General features: G+C 42.0%; 1 protein-coding gene across 1 annotated transcript in view; it reads right to left on the reverse strand.

The window, feature by feature from the left end:
• Positions 1-26271, reverse strand: part of LOC127449758 (elongation factor-like GTPase 1) — a 100550-nt gene that overhangs the window by 36817 nt on the left and 37462 nt on the right. Inside the window, exons 8-9 of the mRNA XM_051713322.1 lie at positions 1603-1769; positions 372-507 (exon numbers count right to left, since the gene is read on the reverse strand). Of these exons, the coding sequence (XP_051569282.1) occupies positions 372-507; positions 1603-1769 (303 nt within the window). The remainder of the gene's footprint in view (positions 1-371; positions 508-1602; positions 1770-26271) is intronic.

Consider the following 26271-nt stretch of genomic DNA (forward strand, 5'->3'; position numbering starts at 1 on the left):
TTATTTTTATAGGCTTACCGAAATGAATTGGGGTAAGGTAAGGACATTGTTTTGAACACTGATTGTTTATGTACTTAATCAATTATGGCAATTTGTTCATTTTTTACCAAAAAATCTTACATAGTGCAGCTTCAACAAAAAATATTGAGGGATGCTGAGAGTTTTGGCTTCCAGAAGTAAGATCAATGATTAAAATCAGTCTGAAATTGTAATATGAACCAACGCATGACATAAAATACAGCAAAAAATGTTGTCCTGTGAGGTTTTACAATCTAATACCACATCCCCTTCAACCACTGACTTTGTATACGTTTGTATGTTACTGAAGATCAAGACAGTGATGTGGAACATTGAGGAAAGCCAGAACATACCGAGAATATTTCCTGAGGAAACTTCATCCAGTTCTTCCAGCTCACAGCCCATCAGCAGGTAAAGACTCTCCAATGTACAGCAGGCCATGTGGGGTATGGTGGGCAAAGCATCAGTTGCCGAACAACCCTCAGGCATCTAGAGGAGAGAAAGATTAACAAAAATCCAACATCAGCATTAGAGTGGGAGGCCAGGGACATTTGTAACTGTTTACAATTTCCTTTATAACTCAAAGACTACTACAAATCTACCTGCCATCTTTTGGTATATGAAACATAGATGTGTATATTTACGGTCAGAAAGACTTGATCATAATATTCAATTTAATACAATTAAATCCAGCCAAAATAAAATCTTGTATATTAGCTACAAGCGACAGTGTGAGCAATGGTCATTCATGTTCACTTCTATTTTATGTGATTTGTTGGATAAAAGTTCAATATCAAAGGCATCAAAACTTGAGACAGAAGTAAAAAAACAAAAAAACACTGGACATCCAAAGCTGATGCAATTTTTGTTAAAAAAATAAAAAAAACGGAGATCCAGATTCCAATCTGTAATCAATCCAGATTCAATGCAATGACTCGCAAGCTTTTCCGCTATGCCATGACATAAAAAAAAAAAATAAAAAAACAAAAGTAACAATTCACCATTCCACATATTTAAACTGGCATATTGTGTTCGGTTATGACACTCACGAAAACCAATGACATTTTAGCGACAATGACGTCAAACTAAGTGAGACACGTTGAGGTGCCATTTTTAAATCTGAACAACATAATTGAATGAGATTTCAGAGCTTTCAACTACATTTACGGTATTTTTACGGTGCTTTCACTTTGGAGCTTGACAGTCGTGGTTATTCTGGGTGGACGATTCCTTTAAGAACCGATGATAGCTGAGTTGTATGCACACTCATCTCTGAGTCTTCAATGAATTCTCAATTGTATGAGACTTTTAATAGTTTGGAGGTAATGATGTAATAATTAGCTCCAGACAGCTTCAAACATGAGGAAATTAATTGGAAATGAACCTGAACACAGCAGTTCATTTTCCAGAGATCAAGTTCATCAGGGTTAAGGATTATTAATTGTGCCATGATTATATTATGAATTGCATTAATTCTTGGATAATGATTCGAGAGCTCATGTGAGTGGGGTAATAGCGTATAAAATGAAACTGCATAAAACAGTAGGAGAACGTCAGCAGTTATGAAGACAGATGAATGCTCACCGATTTGAGCGTGAGCGATGGGTCGTATTTGGGTCCGAGCATAAACACCTTTTGGCCTTTCCTAATGACACTGCTGTAGACCCATGCTAAGGCCACAAAATGCTCTTTGCTTTCCTCTTCAACTGCCGTTTTGACCGAAAGAGCCACCGTCTGTGCACACAGAGCATCTGCAGGTAAACATACAGCCATACACACTATTAGAGGGACTGATTTTAATAATACGTTTCCCTGTATTTCAGCCAGATGAATACATGAATAGACTTGCATATCATGTATTAATAAAACAAATAAATAACCCAAAGTATGGGAATTTAGTAGTAAACTATTCAAAACTATCTTATGTTTTAGCTTCACATAGCACATATTCGCACATTCTCCCTCAACCAAATTCATGAGATGGATCCAGGGATATTTTTTAAACAATATTCTAAGAGTTCCATGTATGCTCTATGAATAATTTTAGCTTTAAGTTTGAAAACAACAATTTACAGTTTCTGTAGCTCAACTGAATCCTTAACCCTTGTGCTGTGTTCCTCATTGGCTACCACTCCTTGTGTTCCTGGGTCAAAATGACTGTCCCAATAAGATTGTTCTTAAATCTCTCATATTGCATATATTATGACAAGATATTGCATTAGATCTTTTTTCAACTTCTTTTTTTAGCAATTATGACAAGTTTTGTACTTTTTTTTTGAACATTTTTAAAAATATATATGTTTTTATTGATAGAAGAATTAATTGAACTGAGCTTATACCAGTGGAGTGCACTCCCTGCGGAAAACAAACAAAACAAAAAAATAATTGCAGAATAAATTCATAACCACTTGCTTGATCTGAACAAAATAGGCATTGTTTTAAAGTTTTGAATCTGGACTTTATAATGCATATAGCTGATCCAACCAATTCTTAAATAATGTTTTTTAATTTGCTGATAACTAAGAACTGTTGTTCATTTGCAAATTTGTTATCACAACAATCATATTCAGAGTTGGTAAAATCATACAAAAAAAGATGAGATAAGTTATATATCGTTGGAAAGTTATCAATTAGTAGAATGCAATGAGCAAATTTGTTTCGCTCAGAGGCCAAACTGCAGTGAGTATTAATGTATGAAATTCCCACAGACAAACATATAATAAACAGAAGTGTCTTTTTGTCAAGTTTTTCCTTATTACTTCCTGAAACATACATATAACATAAACAATGACCTCATGTAACTTACAGCAGACTATCCCGATTCAAACAAGCCCAGTCGCAACATATTATGATAAGTAGATCTTGAAATATTCCTCAAAGAGTGCACATGGAAAGATGATGCACAAGAGGGTGCTCAACACATAATGTGTGTGTGTGTGTGTGTGTGTGTGTGTACAAACTCACATCCACATATGTGCTCATCTAAAGGATTGGGATGCTCCTGAACACTTAATATTTCTGTAGTCTATTTTGTAGTCTAATCCATTAATTTCCAATGGCCGGTCATTTTTGACCGGGAACACAAAAAGTATAACAAGGTGAATTTTTGTGTGTGTGTGTGTTTTCAGATACCATATGTGAACAAAGACAAGGAATTTTATTCCAATTGGATTAAGTAAAATAATAATAATAATAAATTGTCCGGGTCAAAATGACCGGAACACAACATAAGGGTATATACGGATAAGAACAAAAACTTGTAGAATCAGAATAAAAACACAGGTGGTTTTAATGTTGTGGCTGATCGGTGTATATGCAGTACTGTGCAAAAGTTTTAGGAACTTGTGAAAAACTTTCAAAGTGAGGATTTCTTAAAAAATTATAACATAAATAGTTTTCACTAATCAATTAACATCATACAAAGTCCAGTAAACAGAAAAAGAGCTAAATCAATATTTGGTGTGAACACTTTTGCCTTCAAAACAGCACCAATTCTCATACTTACACCTGGACACAGTTTTTCTTGGTTGTTGGCAGATAGGATGTTACAAGTTTCTTGGAGAATTCACCACAGTTTTTTAATGCATTTATTTATTTATTTATTTATTTATTTAGGCTGTCTCAATTACTTCAGTCTCTTCATGTAATCAAAGACTGACTCGATGTTCAGTGGGGGGCTCTGTGAGGGCCATGCCATCTGCTGCAGGGCTCCCTGTTCTTCTATTCTATTCTATTCTATTCGCAAAAGGAATGTTTGGGAGTATAAAATGTATATTTCCTATTGACACACTAAAGTAGCAGATATAAGTAGTCTTAAGATATCTTAAGACAAATGTTTTTGTGAAACATCTTATGTGCCCAAGACTTTTGCACAGTACTCTGTCTGTGTGTGTGTGTGTGTGTGTGTGTGTGTGTGTGTGTGTGTGTGTGTGTGTGTGTGTGTGTGTGTGTGTGTGTGTGTATACTTATTATTATATATATATATAAGGAGTGGTGGTGGCATAGTGGGCTAAAGCACTGATCTGGTAATCAGAAGGTAATCAGAAGGTTGCTGGTTCGAGCCCCACATCCACCACCATTGTGTCCTTGAGCAAGGCACTTAACTCCAGGTTGCTCCAGGGGGATTGTCCCTGTAATAAGTGCACTGTAAGTCGCTTTGGATAAAAGCGTCTGCCAAATGTAAATATATATATATTATATATTATTATATATATATATATACATACTGTATATATACACCGATCAGCCACAACATTAAAACCACCTGCCTAATATTGTGTAGGTCCCCCACATGCCGCCAAAACAGCACGAACCCGCATCTCAGAATAGCATTCTGAGATGATATTCTTCTCACCACAATTGTACAGAGCGGTTATCTGAGTTACCGTAGACTCTGTCAGTTTGAACCAGCCTGGCCATTCTCTGTTGGCCTCTCTCATCAACATGGCATTTCTGTCCACAGAACTGCCGCTCACTGGATGTTACCTATCTGTCACTCACTCGACGTTGTGTTGATGTAGTGACACTAGGGGTCACACTTGGGAGCCCCAAACACCTCTGCTTTTTTGGAAAAAGACCAATGAGAATTGGCGAGTGGAATTTTCATGCCACTCCCCCAGACATAGGGGTATAAAAGGAGCTGGTATGCAACCACTCATTCAGATTTTCTCTTCGGAGCTGAGAGGTTCTATTCATTGAGCTGAATTCATCTGCCGAGTTCATTTACTTCTCTCTGCTGGATCTTACGGCGCATTTCAGCGGCTTCTCCCCCTCTGCATCTGTGGTTTGCAGAGAACACCCCTGGGCGCTTCGGCAGAACATTTAAAAGAGTATATTCTAAAAGAGTATATTTTCTTTCTGAATGAGCAGCACACACGGAATGTATTTTTAAAGACGGCTCTTTTTAAAGATGCCTTTCAATTTGTGTGTTATTCCTGGTTGCGGTCGTTATCTCTCCACTTCCAATGGCCACAATTGCTGTCTTATGTGTCTGGGCACTGCCCATGCGGAGACATCATTCATAGATGAGTCATGTCCTCATTGCGAGAACATGACCATGGCAACCCCCGCACTGGTCCTTCTACCTACGGGTTTGAGGCCGCGTCGGTTAGCACTGGGGGGCGATTTGGGGACATCAATGTGACCACCTCCGCCGGGTATCCCCCCACGGACCTCCCATTCCCAGCACGCTCGCTTGCCCCGATCGGGCTCTCGCACGAGACCGGTGGCTCGTCTCAGCACGAGTTCGACTTCTCGTTCGGAGCTCCAGAAGACAATGAGTTAATGAGCGCAGCATCGGAGAGCGGGCTCGTCCAGTCTGACGCAGAGGTTTCGGCTCGGCTTCCTCCTTTGGGAACGGTTGCCCAGCCTCATGCCGACATGGAAACATGCTTTCCCTGGCGGCCGCGAGCATTGGGCTAGAGTGGAACCCTTCACACTCCCCTGAACCCTTGCAGCTCGACAATCGGTTCCTGGGCACAGGGCGCCGCCCACGGCCACGCCCCACCCCTGTTCCTTTCTTCCTGGAAGTGCACGAGGAGCTGACAAGATCGTGGGAAGCACTGTTTACTGCCTGGTCACGGTCTTTCAGCTCCCCTGCTCTTGCTACCCTTGATGGTGGAATGGCCAGGGGGTATTCGGTGATCCCTCAGGTGGACATGGTGCTCGCGGTGCACTTGTGTCCGCAGAGCGCCACCACCTGGCATGGGCACCCGAGACACCCATCCAGGGCCTGTATGTTTACATCGTCCCTGACGGCTGGAGCCTACGGTGCCGCTGGACAAGCCGTCTCTGCCCTGCACACCATAGCTCTCCTGCAAGTACACCAAGCCAAGGCGCTAAAAGAACTGCATGAGGCTAGTTCTGACCCGGGATTGATGCAGGAACTGTGCTCGGCGATCGACTTCGCTCTCCGGGCAACAAAGGTCACAGCGCGGTCTCTCGGGCAGGCGATGTCCACCCTGGTGGTCCACCTTAGGCTCAACTTGGTCGAGATGGGAGAAGCGGACAAGGCACGGTTCCTTGATGCCCCCATTTCCCAGGTTGGCCTGTTTGGCGACGCCATTGAGGACTTTGCCCAGCAGTTCTCGGCGGTGAAGAAGCAGACAGAGGTTTTACAACATATCCTGCCCCGGCGTGGCTTAAGACCCCGCACCCTGTCTGTTCGTCGCCATGGGCATCCTCCTGAAGCAACAACACAGGCTCCGCCGCAGCCCGCCCCCGTGGCCCGGCTCCGGCGTGGAGCACTCCGCAGGAAGCAGGAACCCGAGGAAGGCTTCGAAGCACCCCCGAGATGGGTGACCCAGGGGCAAGGAGATCCACTTCTCTGGGGCTGGTCGACAGACCACTCCATCCCCCGGTGGAGGGCTGGGAGGAGAATCTTTTGTCACCACATGCCCAGGAGTCCCAAAAGACTGACATAAGAATAGTTCCCTTGTCTCCTGGGTCACATATCCGGTGCGCACGGACGTCATCACGACCACCATCCACCGTCCCATTTTGGCAGGTATGGCGCTCCAGCAGCGGACCCCCCGCCCCTGTGCGCCCAGCTGTGGCACAAACACACCCACACGGGATTGGTTCCAGTGGACTACGGGGACGAGATTCCTCCTCCCCCCTCCTCGACCAATCTTATGGTGGGCGACAGGAGCCAGGTAAGTGCTTCGATGTCCCTGGACTCAGCACGGCCACGGGGCTTGAGTCCCCTCGATGTGGCACCTCGAGCTCCGCCCCGCCGCGAGGCCCCACCCTCCGGTACGTCCGACGTGATCATTCCCTTGGTACCCCTTGCCCCGGAGTTTGGGCATATAGCTCATGCTTTACAAACCGTTGCGATGGCTGACACGGACCGTCCGACTCGGCTACGCAATTCAGTTAATGAATCTCCAGAGTTAATGAACTCAGCATCCTCAACTGTCTCAACGACTGGCTAATCCTAGCTCACTCTCGAGAGTTGCTGTGCGCACATAAGGACCTCGTGCTCCGGCACCTCAGCCGACTCTGGCTTCGGGTCAACTGGGAAAAGAGCAAGCTCTCTCCAGTTCAGAGCATTTCTTTTCTCGGTTTGGAGTTGGACTCAGTCTCGATGACAGCGCGCCTCATGAACGAGGGTGCGCAGTCGGTGCTGAACTGTCTGAAGGCGTTCAGACAGAGGAGAGCGGTTCCACTGAAAATTTTTCAGAGGCTCCTGGGGCATATGGCATCCTCAGCGGCGGCCACACCACTCGGGTTGATGCATATGAGACCGCTTCAGCACTGGCTTCAGACTCGAGTCCCAAGATGGGCATGGCGCCGCAGGACACATCGTGATCTGTCGCCACCTCTTCAGCCCGTGGACCGACCTTGCATTTCTATGGGCAGGGGTTCCCCTAGAGCAGGTCTCCAGGCATGTCGTGGTTACAACAGATGCCTCCAAGACGGGTTGGGGTGCAACGGGCACACAGCCACTGACTCTTAGACTGGCCCGCGGCTGCATTGGCACATCAACTGCCTAGAGTTGTTGGCAGTACTCCTTGCCTTGCAGAGGTTTTGGCCATTGATCCAGTGCAAGCACATGTTGGTCTGGACGGACATCACAGCAACGGTAGCTTACATCAACCGCCAAGGCGGTCTACGCTCCCACTGCATGTCACAACTCGCCCGCCATCTCCTCCTCTGGAGTCAGCAGCGCCTTAAGTCACTATGAGCCACTCACATCCCGTGCGACCTCAACACCACAGCGGATGCGCTGTCACGTCAGGTTACCCTCAGGGGAGAGTGGAGACTCCACCCTCAGGTGGTCCAGCTGATATGGAGTCAATTCGGTCGAGCACAGGTAGACCTGTTTGCTTCCCGGGAATCCTCACACTGCCCGCTCTGATACGCCCTGACCGAGGCACCCCTCGGTATAGATGCGCTGGCACACAGCTGGCCCCCTGGACTACGCAAATACGCATTTCCCCCAGTGAGCCTACTCGCACAGACCCTGTGCAAGGTCAGGGAAGATGGGGAGCAGGTCATCCTAGTAGCACCCTACTGGCCCACCCACACATGGTTCTTGGACCCCCCCCCCGGCGTATTCCCCTGAGGAAGGACCTTCTTTCTCAGGGATGTGGCTCTATCTTGCACCCGCGACCAGACCTCTGCAATCTCCACGACTGGCCCTTGGACAGGACACGGAGGACTTACACCGGGTGGCTGTCCCCCTCCACCTTGAAGGTGTATGTAGCCGCTATTTCGGCTCATCACGATGCAGTAGATGGTAAGTACTTGGGGAAGCTCACAGCTTCTGGCATACTGTAATTTGGAGTGATGAGACCAAAACAGAGCTTTATGGTCACAACCATAAGCGCTATGTTTGGAGAGGGATCAACAAGGCCTATAGTGAAAAGAATACCATCCCCACTGTGAAGCATGGTGGTGGCTCACTGATGTTTGGGGGGGGGGGCTCTAAAGGCCATCACAGTCTCCTGACCTTAATATCGAGCCACTCTGGGGAGATCTCAAATGTGCGGTTCATGCAAGACGACCAAAGACTTTGCATGACCTGGAGGCATTTTGCCAAGACGAATGGGCAGCTATACCACCTGCAAGAATTTGGGGCCTCATAAACCTCTATTACAAAAGACTGCATGCTGTCATTGATGCTAAAGGGAACATTACACAGTATTAAGAACTAAGGGTATGCAGACTTTTGAACAGGGGTCATTTCAATTTTTTCTTTGTTGCCATGTTTTGTTTTATGATTTTGCCATTCTGTTTTAACCTACAGTTGAATATAAATCCCATAAGAAATAAAAGAAATGTGTTTTGCCTGCTCACTCCTGTTTTCTTTAAAAATGGTACATATATTACCAATTCTCCAAGGGTATGCAAACTTTTGAGCACAACTGTATATATGTATAGTAGGAAACTTGTAGACTTGTATATAGTTGGAAGCATGTGTGCACATTGCAGCCCAACCAATTTTCTGCCTATCGACTGCCTTGCGCCATTAAAAAAAAATTAAATAAATGACACCAGCAGCCGATCAGGCAAGCCAACATGTTAGCATTCCATGCAGGGCATGTGTAAGAATTGCTGGCAACACTCCTACACACCAAATCACATACCACACACATTGATCATTGCTATGGCAACACCAAAGGTGGGAGGAATGCATGCGTTTAGCAGGTTTCTTGAAACAGTTTATTCAATTGGAAAGAAAGATGTTCAAAATATCAGACCTGACCTGACTATATGTCAAGGCTGTGCACCATTCAGAATTTAATTGAGAATTCCAATTCCTAAATTTGAATTGAGAAAGCAAACATGATGCAGAATTATAATGGAATGAAATGTATGGAAATTGCTGTATGTGTAGTGAAATTGTCCAGTACTAATATCCATTAACATGTTATCATAATCATACACACAACATGAAGGATATTTCCAGAATCCTTAGAATAGACAAGTTTGGGAGGGTTACTTTTGAAATGTATTCCACTACAGATTACAGAATACATGCTGTAAAATGTAATTTGTAACATATTCTGTTAGATTACTCAAGGTCAGTAACATATTCTAAATACTTTGGATTACTTATTCAGCACTGGTAGATTTTTTCACTTGTTTTGACTATAAAAACTCAATATGTCAGTATACACATGTTAAAAATACATTCTCTGAAAAACCTAAATATCTTATGCAGTGTTGTTGCTAAAGCAAAATAAATCAAATTGATCTTGTTTTAAGGATTGTTAGATATTTTTACAGGGAAAACAATACAAAAATTATTATCAAAAATATGATTTTTGCCCTAATATCAAAGGTCATACTAGAAAAAAATTAATTATGATCCAACGTGAATTTTCTTGATAAAAATATATGATCATGCCTGGTAACGTGCATGTAAAATGGCTAGAAATAGCATTTTAGCTTAGCATAAAGCTGACAATTTCTACAAGGTTTATTTCTATTTCTTCTGCTCCAAACTTATTTCAAACTTACTTCTCTGTCTGCTCATATGAATGTAACACATCATAAGAAAGTGTTTCACTGCTGTTCAAATGCATTTTGGATCACATCATTTATATGTATAAATGTTTTCCATCTGAAAGGACTAAATATTAAATGAAACAAATGACAATAAAATGCAAAGTAATCTCTTCAGTAATCAAAATACTTTTTGAATGTAACTGTATTCTAAATACCAATGATTTAAATTGTAACTGTAGTGGAATACAGTTACTTATATTTTGTATTTTAAATACGTATTCCTGTTACATATATTTCGTTACTCCCCAACCCTGAGAATAGATAATTTTAATAATCAATGATTGAAATACCAGCAATAGGATTTTATATTTATATTTATCTATTATTTTAACTTATTTATATTTAATAAAGTTACCTGAAAATTATGTGGCCATTTAATGGTGCTGCATGGTAAAATTTGTTTGGATGACAGTGTTAATTGTTTTGATGGTACTGATTTTAGTCTAGAGAAATATGTCTAATCTGTAAAAAAAAAAAAAAAAAAAAAAATTATATATATACTGTATATATATATATATATATATTCTACATATCAGGGTATAACGAAGTATAATAGGTCAAAATGAATGACACACTGTAGACAATCATGTTTTGTCGCAATATGTTTCATTAAATTTCTCTCTTGTATCTATTTTGAATTTATTTGAATTGCAAATTTCTCTTACTCATTCCAATCATCCTGTGGGGTGTGGTCAATTCAATTCAAATCCCAATTTATGATTTGAAAGGGAGACCATTTTTAAAACTGAATTTTGCCCAACGCTGCTAGCATGCTTTCGCTTGTGGTCTCCACACACTGTACAAAGAACACAGAGCTCAAAAATTTACAAAACGATATTCAACAGAAGGCTCTACCTGAAATAAAGTAAATCGACTGCAAGTGGCATTGTTTATTTTATTTATGAATTTATTTATTTAGCCAAGTTTTCCCTTCAGCACATGATCTCTGTGTTCACTTAAATAATGATGTTCTGATATGTAAAGGTTGGAAGAGTGCCTTTGAAATGTGGGTCAGGTTATAAAAGGGCATGCAGCTGTTGCCGTCGCAACTTTACAAGCTGAAATTTGAGATCTTGGTCTAAACTAATGCTTTAACTCTGTTTTCTCAGTCTCTTTGTGTCTGCAATGCCTCCTTCCTTTTAGATAAATCAGTTCACTTCACTGTGTCAAAGGTCATCTGATGTTTGAATGTCTATGTACATTTGATGTTATCAGGCTCTCTCTCTGCAGTGCTAATGTTCTTATGGCCGATCACATATAGATATGATGTTTTGAAAGAAAATATGGAAGAAAAGCTAATTTACAAGCTAAAAGCATACCTCGCAGAAGATGATGTCATTCTTCAGACCCAGACATTTGCAGCAGAAATGCTTTAAGCACTAAGAACATAAGTGTATGTGTGTGTGTGAAGGACAGAGACTCCAGAGACATGAGACAGAATAAAGATCATCTCAGGTCAGGAAGAAACTTTATGCCTGGTACCCTAATGCTGACTGCTTCAAGCTCAGGGAAAAACATGAGGCAGAGAGAGAAAGAGAGAGACAGACAGACAGAGAGATGGGGAAGGGAGATGGGGGGGGGGCGGGGCAGCAAGGCAATGAGAAACAGCGTCCAGAGAAAGGAGAGAAAGTACGATTGAGTAAAAGAGAAAGAGTGAAAAACGAAGCAAACGAACCACAAACAAGCAAAAGACCAACTGAGGGCAAGAAAATATTGTCCTCTTTCCTCCAGAGCCACCCACCACCTCTCTAAATGGCCTGCAGAGCGTTCTTCACACTTGCCAGGGTGGATTAGTGATACGTTTATCTTTTATCCCCCCACGTATAATGTAAATCAAGCTTTCTTATGCCAGAAACCTCAAAGAGGCACCTCAAGCAGTTTTTCGTGTCACACTTTGCTTTATATGACACTAACTGTTAGGATTAGGTTTAAGGTTTAGGGTAGGGAGGTAGGATTTAAAACTCAATACAGCATTGTGCTTCAAAACCTCAGCTGTTTTTCATGCCACATTTGCTTTTAATGACACTATCAGTTAGGTTTAGGTTTAAGTTTTAGGGTAAGGAGGTAGGTTCTGTTCATTTAAAACTCGAAAGAGCATCAACCTTAAAAACCTCATCTGTTTGGGAAAAAATTTAACGTACTTTTAGCGCCACAGAGTGGACATTTCACCTCAGAACAGCCATGATACAGAAAATGTTGCCAGAATCATGTAATTTTCATGAGATCAAGCTGGAAATATGTCAACACAGGACTGAAAAATGCACTTGTCTAGCGATTTCATGGGGCTTTTTGGAATGTAACATTTTGCTACAGTACCTTTTAATTTGGAATATCATAAAATACAACACAATGACTATTGATCAGCATGTTATTTTCTCTATATGTTTTTGAGGCATCAATATTTTATTATTAGCCAACATTTAAATTAGAAGCCTAATTTGTGTGCTTTCCAATTCACTGTCAGTTGGCCTTCTGTTTAATGTATACTGGTGTAATAGCTTTAGGAGACCACAAGGGGTTGATATAACACTTAATTTACTTAATACTGAATGATGCGCTGATGCGATACAGGTGGCTGTCCACCTGTGAAGCTAGTCACCATTAGTGATGTCCGATTCTTGAACGAACAATTCTTTTGAGCTGATTTTCAGCAAGTAACCGGTCGAGCCGTTTCACAAAATCGCAAGTTTCTTTAATGACAAACAAACTGTACTGGAAATATGCTTATGACTAGTTTTAAATAGATTAAATATTAAATAAACATTTTATTAAAACATGCACAAAAAAAATCAGTCAAGAGATGTATATGAATTTTACTATTGTTTATTGTGCATGCAGATTATATTTTAAATGGTTTTAAGCTGAATCATGGTTTCTGGTAAGTTGATTAAGACATCAGTGTCTGTATTGGGTGCTTTAGGTGCAAAACTTCAATTTAGGAAACTTATCCAAGATGTACTCAATATTTTTCAGTCGTAGGCTATTCGACATGAAGGATCACAGAATGAAACACTGATGACAATAAACACCCTTATTACAATAACTTAATTGAATAAAAGGTAATAATCAGTAATATGGATTCACATATGGCTTTATTTAAATGTTTGTGCCTGAAAACCATGACACTGGGATGTTAGAACTACGTACTAGTGACGTCATTACATGATGATGTAAAAGAACCGCTGAATTGATTTTCTGAACCAGTTCATGGAAACAAACTGTCCAAAAGAATCAATTTGCAAAAATGAATAGGACCTACCATCACTAGTCACCATACACACAAAAAGGTTTTTGTACTTCTTCCAGAATAAACAGAGACATTGATGAGTTTGCAGGTTGGTGTATGAAACTGGTGTAACTGCACAAACTGAATGATTTAAAATGGCGACGTTTATTATGCAATTTCTCTGTATGTAGCCTTGAACAGGTTTCATTCAAGGTGTCAAACCAGAAAAATACATACTTGCAATACAAGTATGAAAGATACATACACGCAATATATCATCCAGTGATGGCTAGAGTAAATAACCAATGTCCTTTGTTAATGTTTTGAGTATTTATTGCAAAACTATGTGAGTTTCTCTCCGTGGTACTAAAGAATTTTAAGCAGCCTCCAGACTCGTAGCTGGGCATGCTGCCGATAGGCAGCGAGGGGTGGCGGCTGTGTGTGTACCTTTATAGAAAATAACTGTTTCAACTTTTAGAACGTGTCATGTCATCTGCCAGACACATCCAGTGCGCAACCCTTTTTAAGTTACCCTGCCGCTCACACTTTACCAAAGTTGTGTTGAGAAATATGTTTGAAGAGACAAAAACTATAGTGCAACAAGAAGCCCGATTTATTTCTGAAAAAAAAATACTGGTATAGATCGTCTGGAATATTTTCTGATTATCGATGCGTGAAAAAGGCATCAATCCCAAGTCTACTTTTAATGACCACTTTTATGATTGGCTAACCTCCATGTACTTTCATAGTTCAAACTTTCAATCATCAGAGTGGGCAAAAATGCTGACTGAAGATGTTGATAAAAAAGCATGGGCGGTCATATGCTAATGTGCTCATAGCTCAAGAAATCCAAACGCAATGATTTTGAATGACCTGTTATTTTCAGTTGAGTTTCAATAAACTGCAGTGTACAAAGGTGTACTGGAGAAGGTAAAAAGACCAAATAACAGGCAAACGATCAACTGTATGGGGGCCATAAAACCTTGTCATCTTTCATCCAGAGCCGGCCATCTTCTCTCCTCTCTGCCTGCATTCCACACACTTGCCAGGGTGGATTAGTGGCAAGTTGGCGGTCAGGGTTGAAATATGATGGCATATTAACTGCAGCATTCTTGGTTGAAGGAAACAGTATGATGTTAGTCTGAAAAAACAGGAGTATATTACTGCGCAGAACTCTTTTTCCGTTCATAATCATGTTCCCTCATCCCACGATGACTCTAGCAGAGCTGAAGGAAATGGAGTTGATCTCCACCAAGTCAGACACCATTCGAAACACATGGAATTGGAGGTATTTAAGCATCAAAAGTGCTTTTTGGAGGGAAACTGCCATTTGAAAATGACTGCGCTAAATTTAACATGACTCGATCTAGCTCAATCTGTCTGTCTCCTTCAGTCAGGGAAAGGGAGTTTTGATGGCGATGTAAGCCTGTCGTTTGGGGGAGAAATCTATCTGAGGTGTTTAAAATAAAATACCTGCGTGCGCACACATAAATGGGTAAAGATGTATTAAAGGAGAAGTTTACCCAAAATACAAATTCAGTCACCATTTACTCACTCTCATGTTGTTACAAATCAGTATGTCTTTCTTTAGTGGAACACAAAAGTAGAATTTTTTTATAACTGTACCGATAATTGTTAGAAGATTTCAAGCTTTAAAAGGACACAAACGCACCATAAAAGCATTATAGAAGTGGTCCATATAACTTGGTGTCATTTGACTTTAGAATTTCAATTACTTTCTTTGAGGAACAAAGGGGAATTTAAGTTGTTACTCACGTCAGTGTGTTGAAAACCGAATCAGTCCGATTTGTGAACAAATCATTTAGACCGGATTGGTGAATAGAATCAACTGATTAATTGCAAAGATCCAACTTAAAAAGAATGATTCTACTTGTCTAATGAACTCTCATAAACACATCAAACAGAGCTAAGACTGATGAAATAATTTTCAGTGAATGACAATGTTCTGTCTGTTCCTCACACAAAGCTATCAAATGGCTTCAGAAGACTTGAAATATAGCACAAAAGACCACATTGATACTTTCATGGTCTGTTTGCATCCTTGTTGAAGTTTGAAATCCTCAGTCCCCATTTAAAAAACAGTTAGTACAATGCCACAAAGTCTCTCCTTTTGTGTTCCAGGGAAAATAGTAAGTCAGACAGGTTTGGAACAACATGAGGGTGAGCAAATAATGACAGAAACTTCATTTTGGGGGTAAACTACTCCTTTAAGTACGTACTCAAGTTAAAGGAGCCACATTCTACACTTCTTTTGCATTTTTTTCCCCCCACTGAAATACACATAATGTTAATCAAAGTTTCTTCAATATTCTAAAAATATATTTTTAACACCAAGTAATTTAATTTGAACACCAAAAAGTAATTTTTATCTATGCAACTATTTTCCACTGTTTGAGATGGGACTATCTGTTTGTACAATCAATGGAAGGTGATAGGAGTGTTCTAGAACCATTTTGAAAACAGCACTTAAAGGAATATTCTGGGTTCAATACAAGTTATGCCAAAGACTTTCTAGCAAGTCAGTCCACTGTCGACCATCTTTTGAATGCTCTCGGGAGGCTATTTCCAGTCATGACAGTGCAGCTCCTATCTAGTTGAATGGGGAAAAACTGAACATATTTCGAATCAGCAATAAAATTTGACAAAACTGGAATCATATATTGTGCTATTTTACCTCATTTTACACTAACAAACACAAATTTCCTGGCTTATATAGCTACTGCACCTGCACATTCTAGAATTGATCGACAGGCAATGTCTGTATCTAAAAGGTGATTGGCTCTTTTACCTGTCAGGTGGGACTTCCTTTCTACAACCGTTGACCATTGGGCACTAGAGCTTCTTGGATGAGAGTTCCAATTTCTCCAATTCATTTTAATAGAAGTGGCCCGTCTCTGCTAAATACTTTCTAGTAAAAGTAATAGTTCACCTAAAAATTAAAATTCTCTCATGATTTACTCACTCTCCTGGCATCCCAGATGTGTATGACTTTCTTTCTTCTGCTGAACAGAAATTAAGATTTGTAGAAGAATATTTCAGCTCTGTAGGTCCTCACAATACAAGTGAATGGGTGCCAAAATCCACATAAAGGGAGCATAAAAGTAAACCATATGACTCTGGTGGTGAAATCCATATCTTCAGACATGATATGACAGGTGTGGGTGAGAAACAGATCCATTTTTAAGTAATTTATTATCATACATTCTCCTCCCTGCCCAGTAGGGGGTGATATACACAAAGAATGTGAATCACCAAAAACAGAAGAAGAATGTGAAAGTGAAGTGGCGATTGACTGAGCAGGGAGGAGAATTTATATTAATTTATAGTAAAAAATACTTTATTTTTGTATTGATATTGACCAGTTTCTCACCCACACCTCTCAAATCGCTTCTGAAGACATGGATTTAACCACCAAAGTCGTCTGGAGTACTTTTATATGCCCTTATGTGGATTTTAGAGCTGCAAAATTTTGGCACCCATTCACTTACATTGTATGGACCTACAGAGCTGAGAAATTTTTCTAAAAATCTTCCTTTGTGTTCAGCAGATGAAAGAAAGTCATACACATCTGGGATGGCGTGAGGGTGAGTAAATGATGAGAGAATTTTCATTTTTTGGTGAACTAACCCTTTAAGCTCAATCAACAGTATTTGTGGGCTAATGCTGATTACCACAAAACATAATTTAGACTCGTCCCTCCTTTTCGGAACAAAAAAAGCAAAAATCAAGGTTACAGTGAGGCACTTACAATGGAAGTGAATGGGGCCAATATTTGAGGGTTTAAAGACAGAAATATGAAGCTTACAATTTTATAAAAGCACTTACATTATTTTTTTCTGTTAAAACTCATGTATTATTTGAGCTGTAAAGTTGTTTAAATTGTCATTTTTATAGTCATTGTAGGGTTTTACGGTTTGTTGACATTACATCATCATGGCAACAAAGTTGTAAAACGTCATGGTTACTGGTGTAACCTCCGTTCCCTGATGGAGGGAACGAGACGTTGGTGTCGATGTAGTGACACTAGGGGTCACTCTTGGGAGCCCGAGACACCTCTGGTCTTTGATAAAAGGCCAATGAAAATTGGCGAGTGGTATTTGCATGCCACTCCCCCAGACATACGGGTATAAAAGGAGCTGGTATGCAACCACTCATTCAGGTTTTACGCTGAGGAGCCGATATAAGGTCCGGCCATTTCAGCGGATAGTTCAGCGTTGTGGCAGGAGGGACCAACGTCTCGTTCCCTCCATCAGGGAACGGAGGTTACACCAGTAACCATGACGTTACCTATCCGTCACTCACTCGACATTGGTGTCGATGTAGTGACACTAGGGGTCCCTATACAAAACGCCACAAGGCTGAACGGTGTTACGTGAACTGGCGGTGTGTGGTGGGCAGACTTGCTGTGTGCCTCATAGCCAGCACACCAGGTCGACGCGTAACCTCCCCCAACACAGTTATGAGTGTCGAATGGCCCTTTTTGGGGACAAGTCGACTACCCAAAGATAGAGACAGGCTTAACCCAGTCGTGGCCTCTTTTCCCCTTCTCTTTTTTCACTCCCTAAAAAAGAAGGGGGATTATCCGACTGGGCCGCCAGGTCTAGTCGGGGAGTGTCCCTCCCAAAGGGAGGACACCACGGAGACCACACCTCGCCCCAAGAGAGGGGGTATTTAAGTGGAAGAATACGTCACATGGTTTTTCCAACCATGTGGAGAGCCTTCAAGGTAGATCGTGCCCAATGGGAGAGGAGTTACTACAAACATGGAGACTGGGGCAGAGGGGCTCTGCCCAAGGAAGACGCAGTTTGCCAGCAGGGAAACAAATTAGCGGAAGATATAGATCGCATGGGGTTAATTAAATTAGGTTTCGTTGTTCCTTTAGCGCCTTGGCGGACTTGCAGGAGAGCCATGGCGTGCAGGGCAGAGGCGGCTTGTCCAGCGGCACCGTAGGCCTTGGCCGTCAGAGACGACGTAAACCTACAGGCCTTGGACGGGGGCTTTGGGCACCTGCGCCAGGTGGCTGCACTCTGCGGGCATAAGTGCACCGCGAGCGCCTTTATCCACCGGGGGATTGCCGAATAGCCCTTGGCCGCCCCACCATTGAGGGCAGGGAAGCTGAAAAGATCGGGACCGGGCAGTAAAAAGTGCCTCCCGCGACCTTGTCAGCTCTTCATGCACTTCCGGGAAGAAAGGAACGGGGGCGGGGCATGGCTTTGAGCGGCGCCGTGAGCCCAGGAACCAATCACCGAGCCGCGAGGGTTCAGGGAAGAGCGGTGAAATCCACTCTAACCGACGCTCGTGGCTGCCCGGGAAAGCATGTCGTCATCTCTGGGCGATCGACCCCGAAGGGAGGAGCCCAGCTGAGGCTTCCGAATGGACGAGCCCACTCTCCGATGCTGCGCTCGAGAGCTCATCACTTTTGCGGACTCCAAATAAGAGGTCGAACTCGCCGTGAGACGAGCCGGCAGACTCACCCGGAAGCCCGATCGGGGCAGACGAGCGTGCTGGAGAATTGGAGGTCCGCGGGGGGATACCCGGCGGAGGCGGTCCCATTGGGGTCCCCAAATCGCCCCCAGTGGTAGCCGCGCTGACCTCAAACCCGTGGGTAAAAGGACCGAGGCGGGAGCCTCTGGGGTGGCTCGCTTTGTTACGAAGGCGAGCCGCGACCGCAACGTTGCCATGGACATATTCTCGCAATGAGAACATGACCATCCACGAACACTGTCTCCGCGTGAGCAGTGCCCAGACATGAAAGACAGTGATCGTGACCATTAGAAGGCGAGAGATAACGAGCACAACCAGGAATAACACACAATCGGAAAAGCATCTTTAAAAAGACGCGTCTTTAAAAAGACGTTCCGTGTGTGCGCTCTTTTAGAGAAATAAATACTCTTTTAGAGGGGAAAAATGCTCTTTCAGAAAATATACTCTCTAGTTTTTCTGCCGAAGCGCCCAGGGGCGTTCTCTGCAGTGCACCAGTGCAGAGGAGGGAGAAGCCGCTGAAATGTGCCGTCAGATCCAGCAGAGGTGAATGAACAGTAGTATTCAGCTCAATGAGCATGACCGTTCGGCTCCGAAGAGAAAATCTGAATGAGTGGTTGCATACCAGCTCCTTTTATACCCGTATGTCCGGGGGAGTGGCATGCAAATACCACTCGCCAATTTTCATTGGCCTTTTATCAAAGACCAGAGGTGTCTCGGGCTCCTAAGAGTGACCCCTAGTGTCACTACATCGACACCAACATCGAGTGAGTGACAGATAGGGAACTGGCTATAACTTTACACAGAAAAGGTTAGCAAGCAATTTTATCAAACTAAAATCATTACACACATACCATTTATATCTTGTTGCTATACTTTTGAAACAGTCAGTATTTCAGTGTAAAACAATTGGCAACCATTCACTTCCATTGTAAGTGCCACATGGTTACCCAGATTTATGCTTTTTTTAAAGAAAAGTAGGGGAAAGTCAAAATACATTTTTGTGGTAATCAATATTATGCCACAAATGCTGTCGATTGAGGTTAAATTGTATTGAACCTTGAATATTCCTTTAATGACTATCTTGCGCATCTTTTCAATACAATGGCATTTGATAGTGACTCACTTTAAAGCTTAAAAAATGACCAAAAAGTTTCATAAAAGTAGTCTCAGAGACTCCTGCATCACATCGCAAGTGTTCTGAAAGTATAGGTTTGGACGAGAAACAACCCAAAACTTTCATTTTTCAGTCAAAAAGTCATTTTTCAGGGAAAATCTTGATGCCATTGCTTTCATGAGCACTGAGAGAAGCTTGTTTACAGTGGCTAACGTTCACACAAGAACACATTATTTAGCGCAAAAAACAACGCAGCGGTCTTGCGTGAACATCCGTGCCAATGTGAATGAGCTTCTCTAGTAGCGCTTATGAATGCGCAATGGACAGAAAGATTTAGGGGGAAATTCACTAGGAATGATTTGCCACTGGTGAAAGTGGCGGTTATTTGCACGCGCTGCTTGCACTGATTTACCGCCTGCTTCGTTAAAGGAATTATGCAGATGCAAACGACCCAAAAATTTTGTGCTGAAGGCAATTTGCACGCGCAATTCCGATCTTGCATGGCAATTCTTAGCAAATAACCCACGTGATCTAACTTTGCGGGACTGTACAGCATCACTCCACTACTGTGAACCAGACACCTGAATCATCTCTTTGACATGCCGAAAGTGCACTTGACTACACACGCATCTGGATATATAAGACACAGCACAATTTCAGCGCTAATTGCACCTGCTTGAACTACAGCAGATTGTGGGTGGTTAGTGAATATGTCGTAGGTCTAAGCCAAGTATTGAGTACATATACAGTAAATGAACATACTTTCCAGAAGGCCAACAATTCACTAAAAATGTTTTTTTTTATTGGTCTTATGATGTATTCTAATTTTTTGAGATAGTGAATTGGTGGGTTTTTGTTAAATGTGAGCCAAAATCATCACAATTAAAAGAACCAAAGACAGACTACTTCAGTCTGTGTGCATTGAATTTATTTAATACACGAGTTTCACAATTTGAGTTGAATTACTGAAATAAATGAACTTTTCCACGACATTCTAATTTATTGAGATGCACCTGTATGTTATGTTATACGGTATGTTGTGTTGTGTTATGTTATACAGTGTGTTATATGTCATGTTATATGTTATACTGTATGATATGTTACGTTATACTGTATGTTGTGCTGTGTTATGTTGTGTCATGTTATGTCATTTTATATGTTATGATATGAGCTTAAATTATGACAGAATTTACTATTTAATAAACTATTTCTTTAAGGGGTTTGCAAAGGTCAACGTTTATACAAAGTTCAGTTGTTTACAGCAGACAAGCAACTTCGCAACTTGAAGCATCAATATATAATTCAACTGATGTCAGGTCAGACGGGTGCATATACAGTTTTTTTAATGGCTTCAAACATGACATATCCAATCAGAATTTAAAGACTCAACTCTCCAAAATATGTTATGTTTCAAAATGTTAGTCTTTTGTTTCAACTCAGGTTATATAATCTGATACTTGTTATTCATTTGTGATGAATATTTTAACTTGTGTGCATCAAGTTCAATATAAAAAGAGAAAATCATCAAATGAGATAAGAAGTGAGAAGTATTTAATTCACTAGATTATCTCCCCCATACCATATGTTTAATTAATATATTAACTATTGTTTCATTGCATTTCAAACAAAAATAACTATATTGTGGCATACACTGTGACATCCGTATTTTGGTCATACCACCCACCTCTACACCACAGTCACTTATTTTCAAAGGTGAGAAGGAAGACAAAGAAAAGAATGAGAACAAAAGGGTTTAAAACATTGGACAGACGCATCACCAATTTAAGTGTAAAATTTTGTGAGTGGGTGGAATGTTTGAGAGGACAGAGAGAAACAAAGATCCGGTTGACTGAATGACTGGTGGCACTGCCTAATTTCAATTGAAGTTGCGACAATCCAATGAATAATGGAACATTTCTGATCTGAGGTCAGCCCTAAAGAGGAGGCCTGCCAGGGTTCCCGTCAGTGAGCTGACTGACACACTGACTCCAGAACAAAGAGTCTGAGCAACTTGTGTCCTCAGATTTGAGGTCATATGAGGAGTCTGGTGTAGCTTTGACTAACTGAGAGCACCATCTAGTGTCTCAAATCTACACCAGGGCACTGTTAGATGAGGCATTTCTTCTTGACACTGATCTACAGTCGATTCAAGCTGACACATCATGTTGCTTATGATGAAAACGAAAAGCATTTATTTTGTTGAGTCCAGATACAAAGGACGCCAACAGGAATGTAATCCAAGTGGGCAAAATTACCATAGGGTATATATTTTCATTGTCCAGCAAGTAAAAAAAAATACAGAAATAAATAACACTGCCACACACTCATGCTTTCTCTCTCTCTCTCACAGCCACATACTCATTAAGCATGGTGCAGTAAAGATCAACTGCTGCATCACTGTTTGGCCAAGGTCCATTAAGTTTGTAGAACCCAAGGGCTATTGCTAACTTGCTCAAACACTGACATACAAACAAACACACGCACGCACGCGCGCACACACACAAAAACACAGAGACTTATTATTTAGGTTCCTAAAGCTCAATCTCCAAAAGGATTGGTGAGAATCAAACAAGATCTTACTGGAGAACTTTCAATAGGATTAAATTACTTGATTCTTATTGAATATTATCTTTATTGGAACCCTTCTTGTACTGCGTTGGAACTGCTACTGGACAGCTTAAGAAAATCACATAGGAGCTATACAAGTTTTAAAGGAATGTTCCGGGTTCAGTACAAGTAATCCCCTTCAGATCCTGCATCCACTGGAATGGACATCACATGTTGTTTGGTGTAAACCAATAAAAAACACATGCTTTTATAATATGAATTATGCCTGGTCACTGATTAGTCCCTGATCAATAAATCACAATGAAAACATGAAACTACAATAGACAGGCATGGCTCACCGACTAGACAGGGGAAGTGAGCACCTTTTTTACCATTTAAAAACAAATTTATGTTTATGTTAGCCTAATCAACTTGCACTTGTTATAATCTTAATGGTATCAAGAGATCATTTAATTTGAAGTTAATTTGAAGACCTTTCAGAGTTCTAGAACACAGGATTTTTGTAAAGTTTAATGTCCATCCCAATGGACATCAGGTCTTGAAAGATATCAGCAGGAACCTCATGACTTAGTATCAGTGTGCCAAGTGGTAAAAGCATTTCAGAGCTAAAAATATGCTACAATTTGACAAATAATTGTTTTTACAATGTCTAAAAATATATCCAATGCATAGCTTGTGATAATATGTAGAAATTAAGTTTGTCACAACATTGGCTTATAGAGATCAGCCAATGCAAGGAGCACTGAGGCATCCATCGGACATAGCTGTCATCCCCCCCATCTTGCCATACAACAACCATTTTTCTTCATTTTTACTGTATTATGTTTTGCTACAGTATATGTTCTTTCCAAAATCTTTAAGACTAGTTCACATACTGATCAAAAAAAGATCTTACTGGAGAACTTCTGGCCCCGCCTGCCGGCAGGCCTTCCACACCTTCCGCAACCTGGGAGGGAGACAAGGGGAGGGAAAAACAAAACAACAAAAAGAGGAGAGGGACAGGCCAAGCAGAGCGACAGTGAGAGAGAGAGAGAGAGAGAGAGAGGAGAGAGGAAAAACGTACTCGCCGGTTCCCAGACACGCCGTCGCCTGGTCCTCAATCACTCCTCCACCCTCTGGCAGACAACAGCCCCTCGTCCCCTCGCGGACAGCGGCCATTCTTCCGACCCAGCCGCGTTTTTGTGGCCAGAAGGGAACTCCTCCGCCCCTGGCAGCGGCCACACCGCTCCAGGCGGCCGGCAGTGAGCCCCTCCTTCCCTCACGGACAGCGGCCATTCCTCCGCGTCCAGGCGGCCAGTAGCAACTCCTCCGTCCCCCGCCGGATGGCCGTGGCTGCTCCTTTGGGGTGGATGGTAGTGGCGAGTACTCTACGACGGTATATCCCTCCTCCTTCCCGGGCTTTGGCACCAATGTAACAGGGTTCAATGGAAAGGAGGCAGCGGGAACCGGATGAAGCATCAAAGTAATGTTTTTAATAAACTTAAACACAAAGACACACAAACGTAAATGCATACAGGGCAGCTGCCTGTAGCTCTCTCTCTCCCAAACTGCTGCATCTCGTTGCACTTATCCCTCTCCTCGGCTGATTAGCCTGACTGGGGGCCGGGCGTGTGTAGTCACGGCACGGCCCGGCCCCGCCCTCCTCCTTGTCACAACTCACTTCTTCAAAAATGTATCCACAAGACATTAAACAATATGCATGTTAACATGACTTTTGTGTGATAAAATAACTTACTAAACTTTTCTGTGTAAAGTTATAGCCAATTTTACAACTTTGTTGATATGACGATATAATGTCAACAAACCCTAAAAGGACTGTAAAAATGGCAACTTTACAGCTCAAATAATGCATGAGTTTTAACAGAAGAATGAATGTAAGTGCTTTTATAAAATTATAAGCTTGAGATATCTGCCTTTTAACCCTACAAAAATTGGCCCCATTCACTTCCATTGTAAGTGCCTCACTGTAACCTTGACTTTAGCTTATTTTAAAGAAAAGGATGGACGAGTCAAAATGTATTTCTGTAGTAATCAATATTTGTCATGGTCCTGTCACTTTGTCAGCTTGGGTTTTTGTCTGACGGGACCGTGACATCATCGGCCCATGTTCTGTCTTGTGTTTCGTGTACGTTCATTGTGTGGGCATACAGGTCCAGTTGTGACTTACCGCCGTGCGCTCTTTGGTCAGTCTTGTTCATGTCTGGAGCATGGTGTCTGGATCCTGACTTCCTGCTCCATGCTCTGTTTGTTTTGGTCTAATTGTTTTTACATTTTTCCTCATGTGTTTCAGGTGCCGCTGGCAAGCGGAATCAGCGTTTCCATGGGAACGCTGATCATGCCAACTTTCAGCTGGCGAGCGGCACCTGTTCCTTGTTTGTTCCTGCTTATTTTGATCCCTTCGTGTGTCGTGTCATTGGCTGGATTGTTGAATGTACTTTAGTGAATGAATGTAGTCTGTAGTGATTGTAACTTAACTCACTCTCTCTGCCTAGTTGGTCCTGTCTCGTGTATCTGTTTGGTTGCCCGTCTCTGCCCACGTGTTGGGAGTGTGGTTGCCTTCCAGTTTGCTGTACACTTGTTCTCTGTGCTCACAAATCTTCAACAGAGGATTCCTCGTCTCTGCCTGCATGTCGGGAGAGTGGTTGCCTTCCAATTTGCTGTACGCAAGAGGCTTCAGTGGAGGTTTCCTCGCGGCTCTGCTCCTCGCCATCACGGCGCGTACGATCACCTGTGGGAGCGATTATCACGGAGGATCTGCCTCCTTCTGGGGCAGCGCTTGCAAGTTCACCACCTGATCCCTGAAAGGGGTAGTGGGAACCTTGGGCACATAGCCCGGCCGGGGTCTCAGGATCATGTGAGAGTATGCCGGACTGAACTCTAGGCAGGTACCACTGCCAGATAACGCCTGCAGGTCCCCCACCCTCTTGATGGAAGTGAGCACAGTCACCGTCTTCAATGAGAGGGCCTTTAGCTCGACTGACTCCAGGGGCTCAAACGGGGCTCTCTGTAGGCCCAGCAGTCGAGCTAAAGGCCGCGTACGATCGCCTGTGGGAGCACTTATCACGGAGGATACCTCATAGCTCTGCTGAAATTATTATTTGAACTGTAAATAAATCCTTTGAACTGTTCCTCTGTCTCTGTCTCGCTCTCTGACAATATTATGCCACAAAAGCTGTCGATTGAGCTTAATTTGTATTGAACACGAAACATTCCTTTAAAATCAAGAAAGATTGCCATTAAACTGCAATCCCATTTGGAACAAAAATCAAAAAAATGACATACCCAACATAAAATTGTTATTTGATTAATTATGTAATGTTGTGTGGTATTAGTTGTTTTGTCTCTCTCTCAAACATTTCATCCTATTAGATAAAATTACAGAAATCATAATGATAATACCAACATTTCTAAAGTTGGTTAAAAAAATATAAATATTAACTCTCACTGAGCAACCGCTAACTTTAGCTTTTTGTTTCCATCTTGTAGGATCCATCCTATTAATTATCTTGCTACTGTGCAGATAATAAGTTTCAGTTCCTGAGCTTGACCTGAGCATATTTCTGAAAGTCTGGTTATCCTCCTTTATACAAACCCTTTCTTAAATTGCAACATGATTTGTTATTGAGCTCAAAATGTACTGCATAACAGGAATGACCCAGATAGAGTCTGGCAGTAGGAAACGCTGTGTGAATCATGTTGTCTGCTTAAAGGTTCTCTGCTGTAGCACTCAACACACACTAACCCTTTTTAGCTCTTGCGTCTTCTCGGAAAGGGAGTCGAACCTGCATGCTCCCATGCTCATCAGCTTTTCAACTCTCTCAGTCAC

This window comes from Myxocyprinus asiaticus, chromosome 1, assembly GCF_019703515.2.
Source record: "Myxocyprinus asiaticus isolate MX2 ecotype Aquarium Trade chromosome 1, UBuf_Myxa_2, whole genome shotgun sequence".
NCBI classification, from domain to species: Eukaryota; Metazoa; Chordata; class Actinopteri; order Cypriniformes; family Catostomidae; genus Myxocyprinus; species Myxocyprinus asiaticus.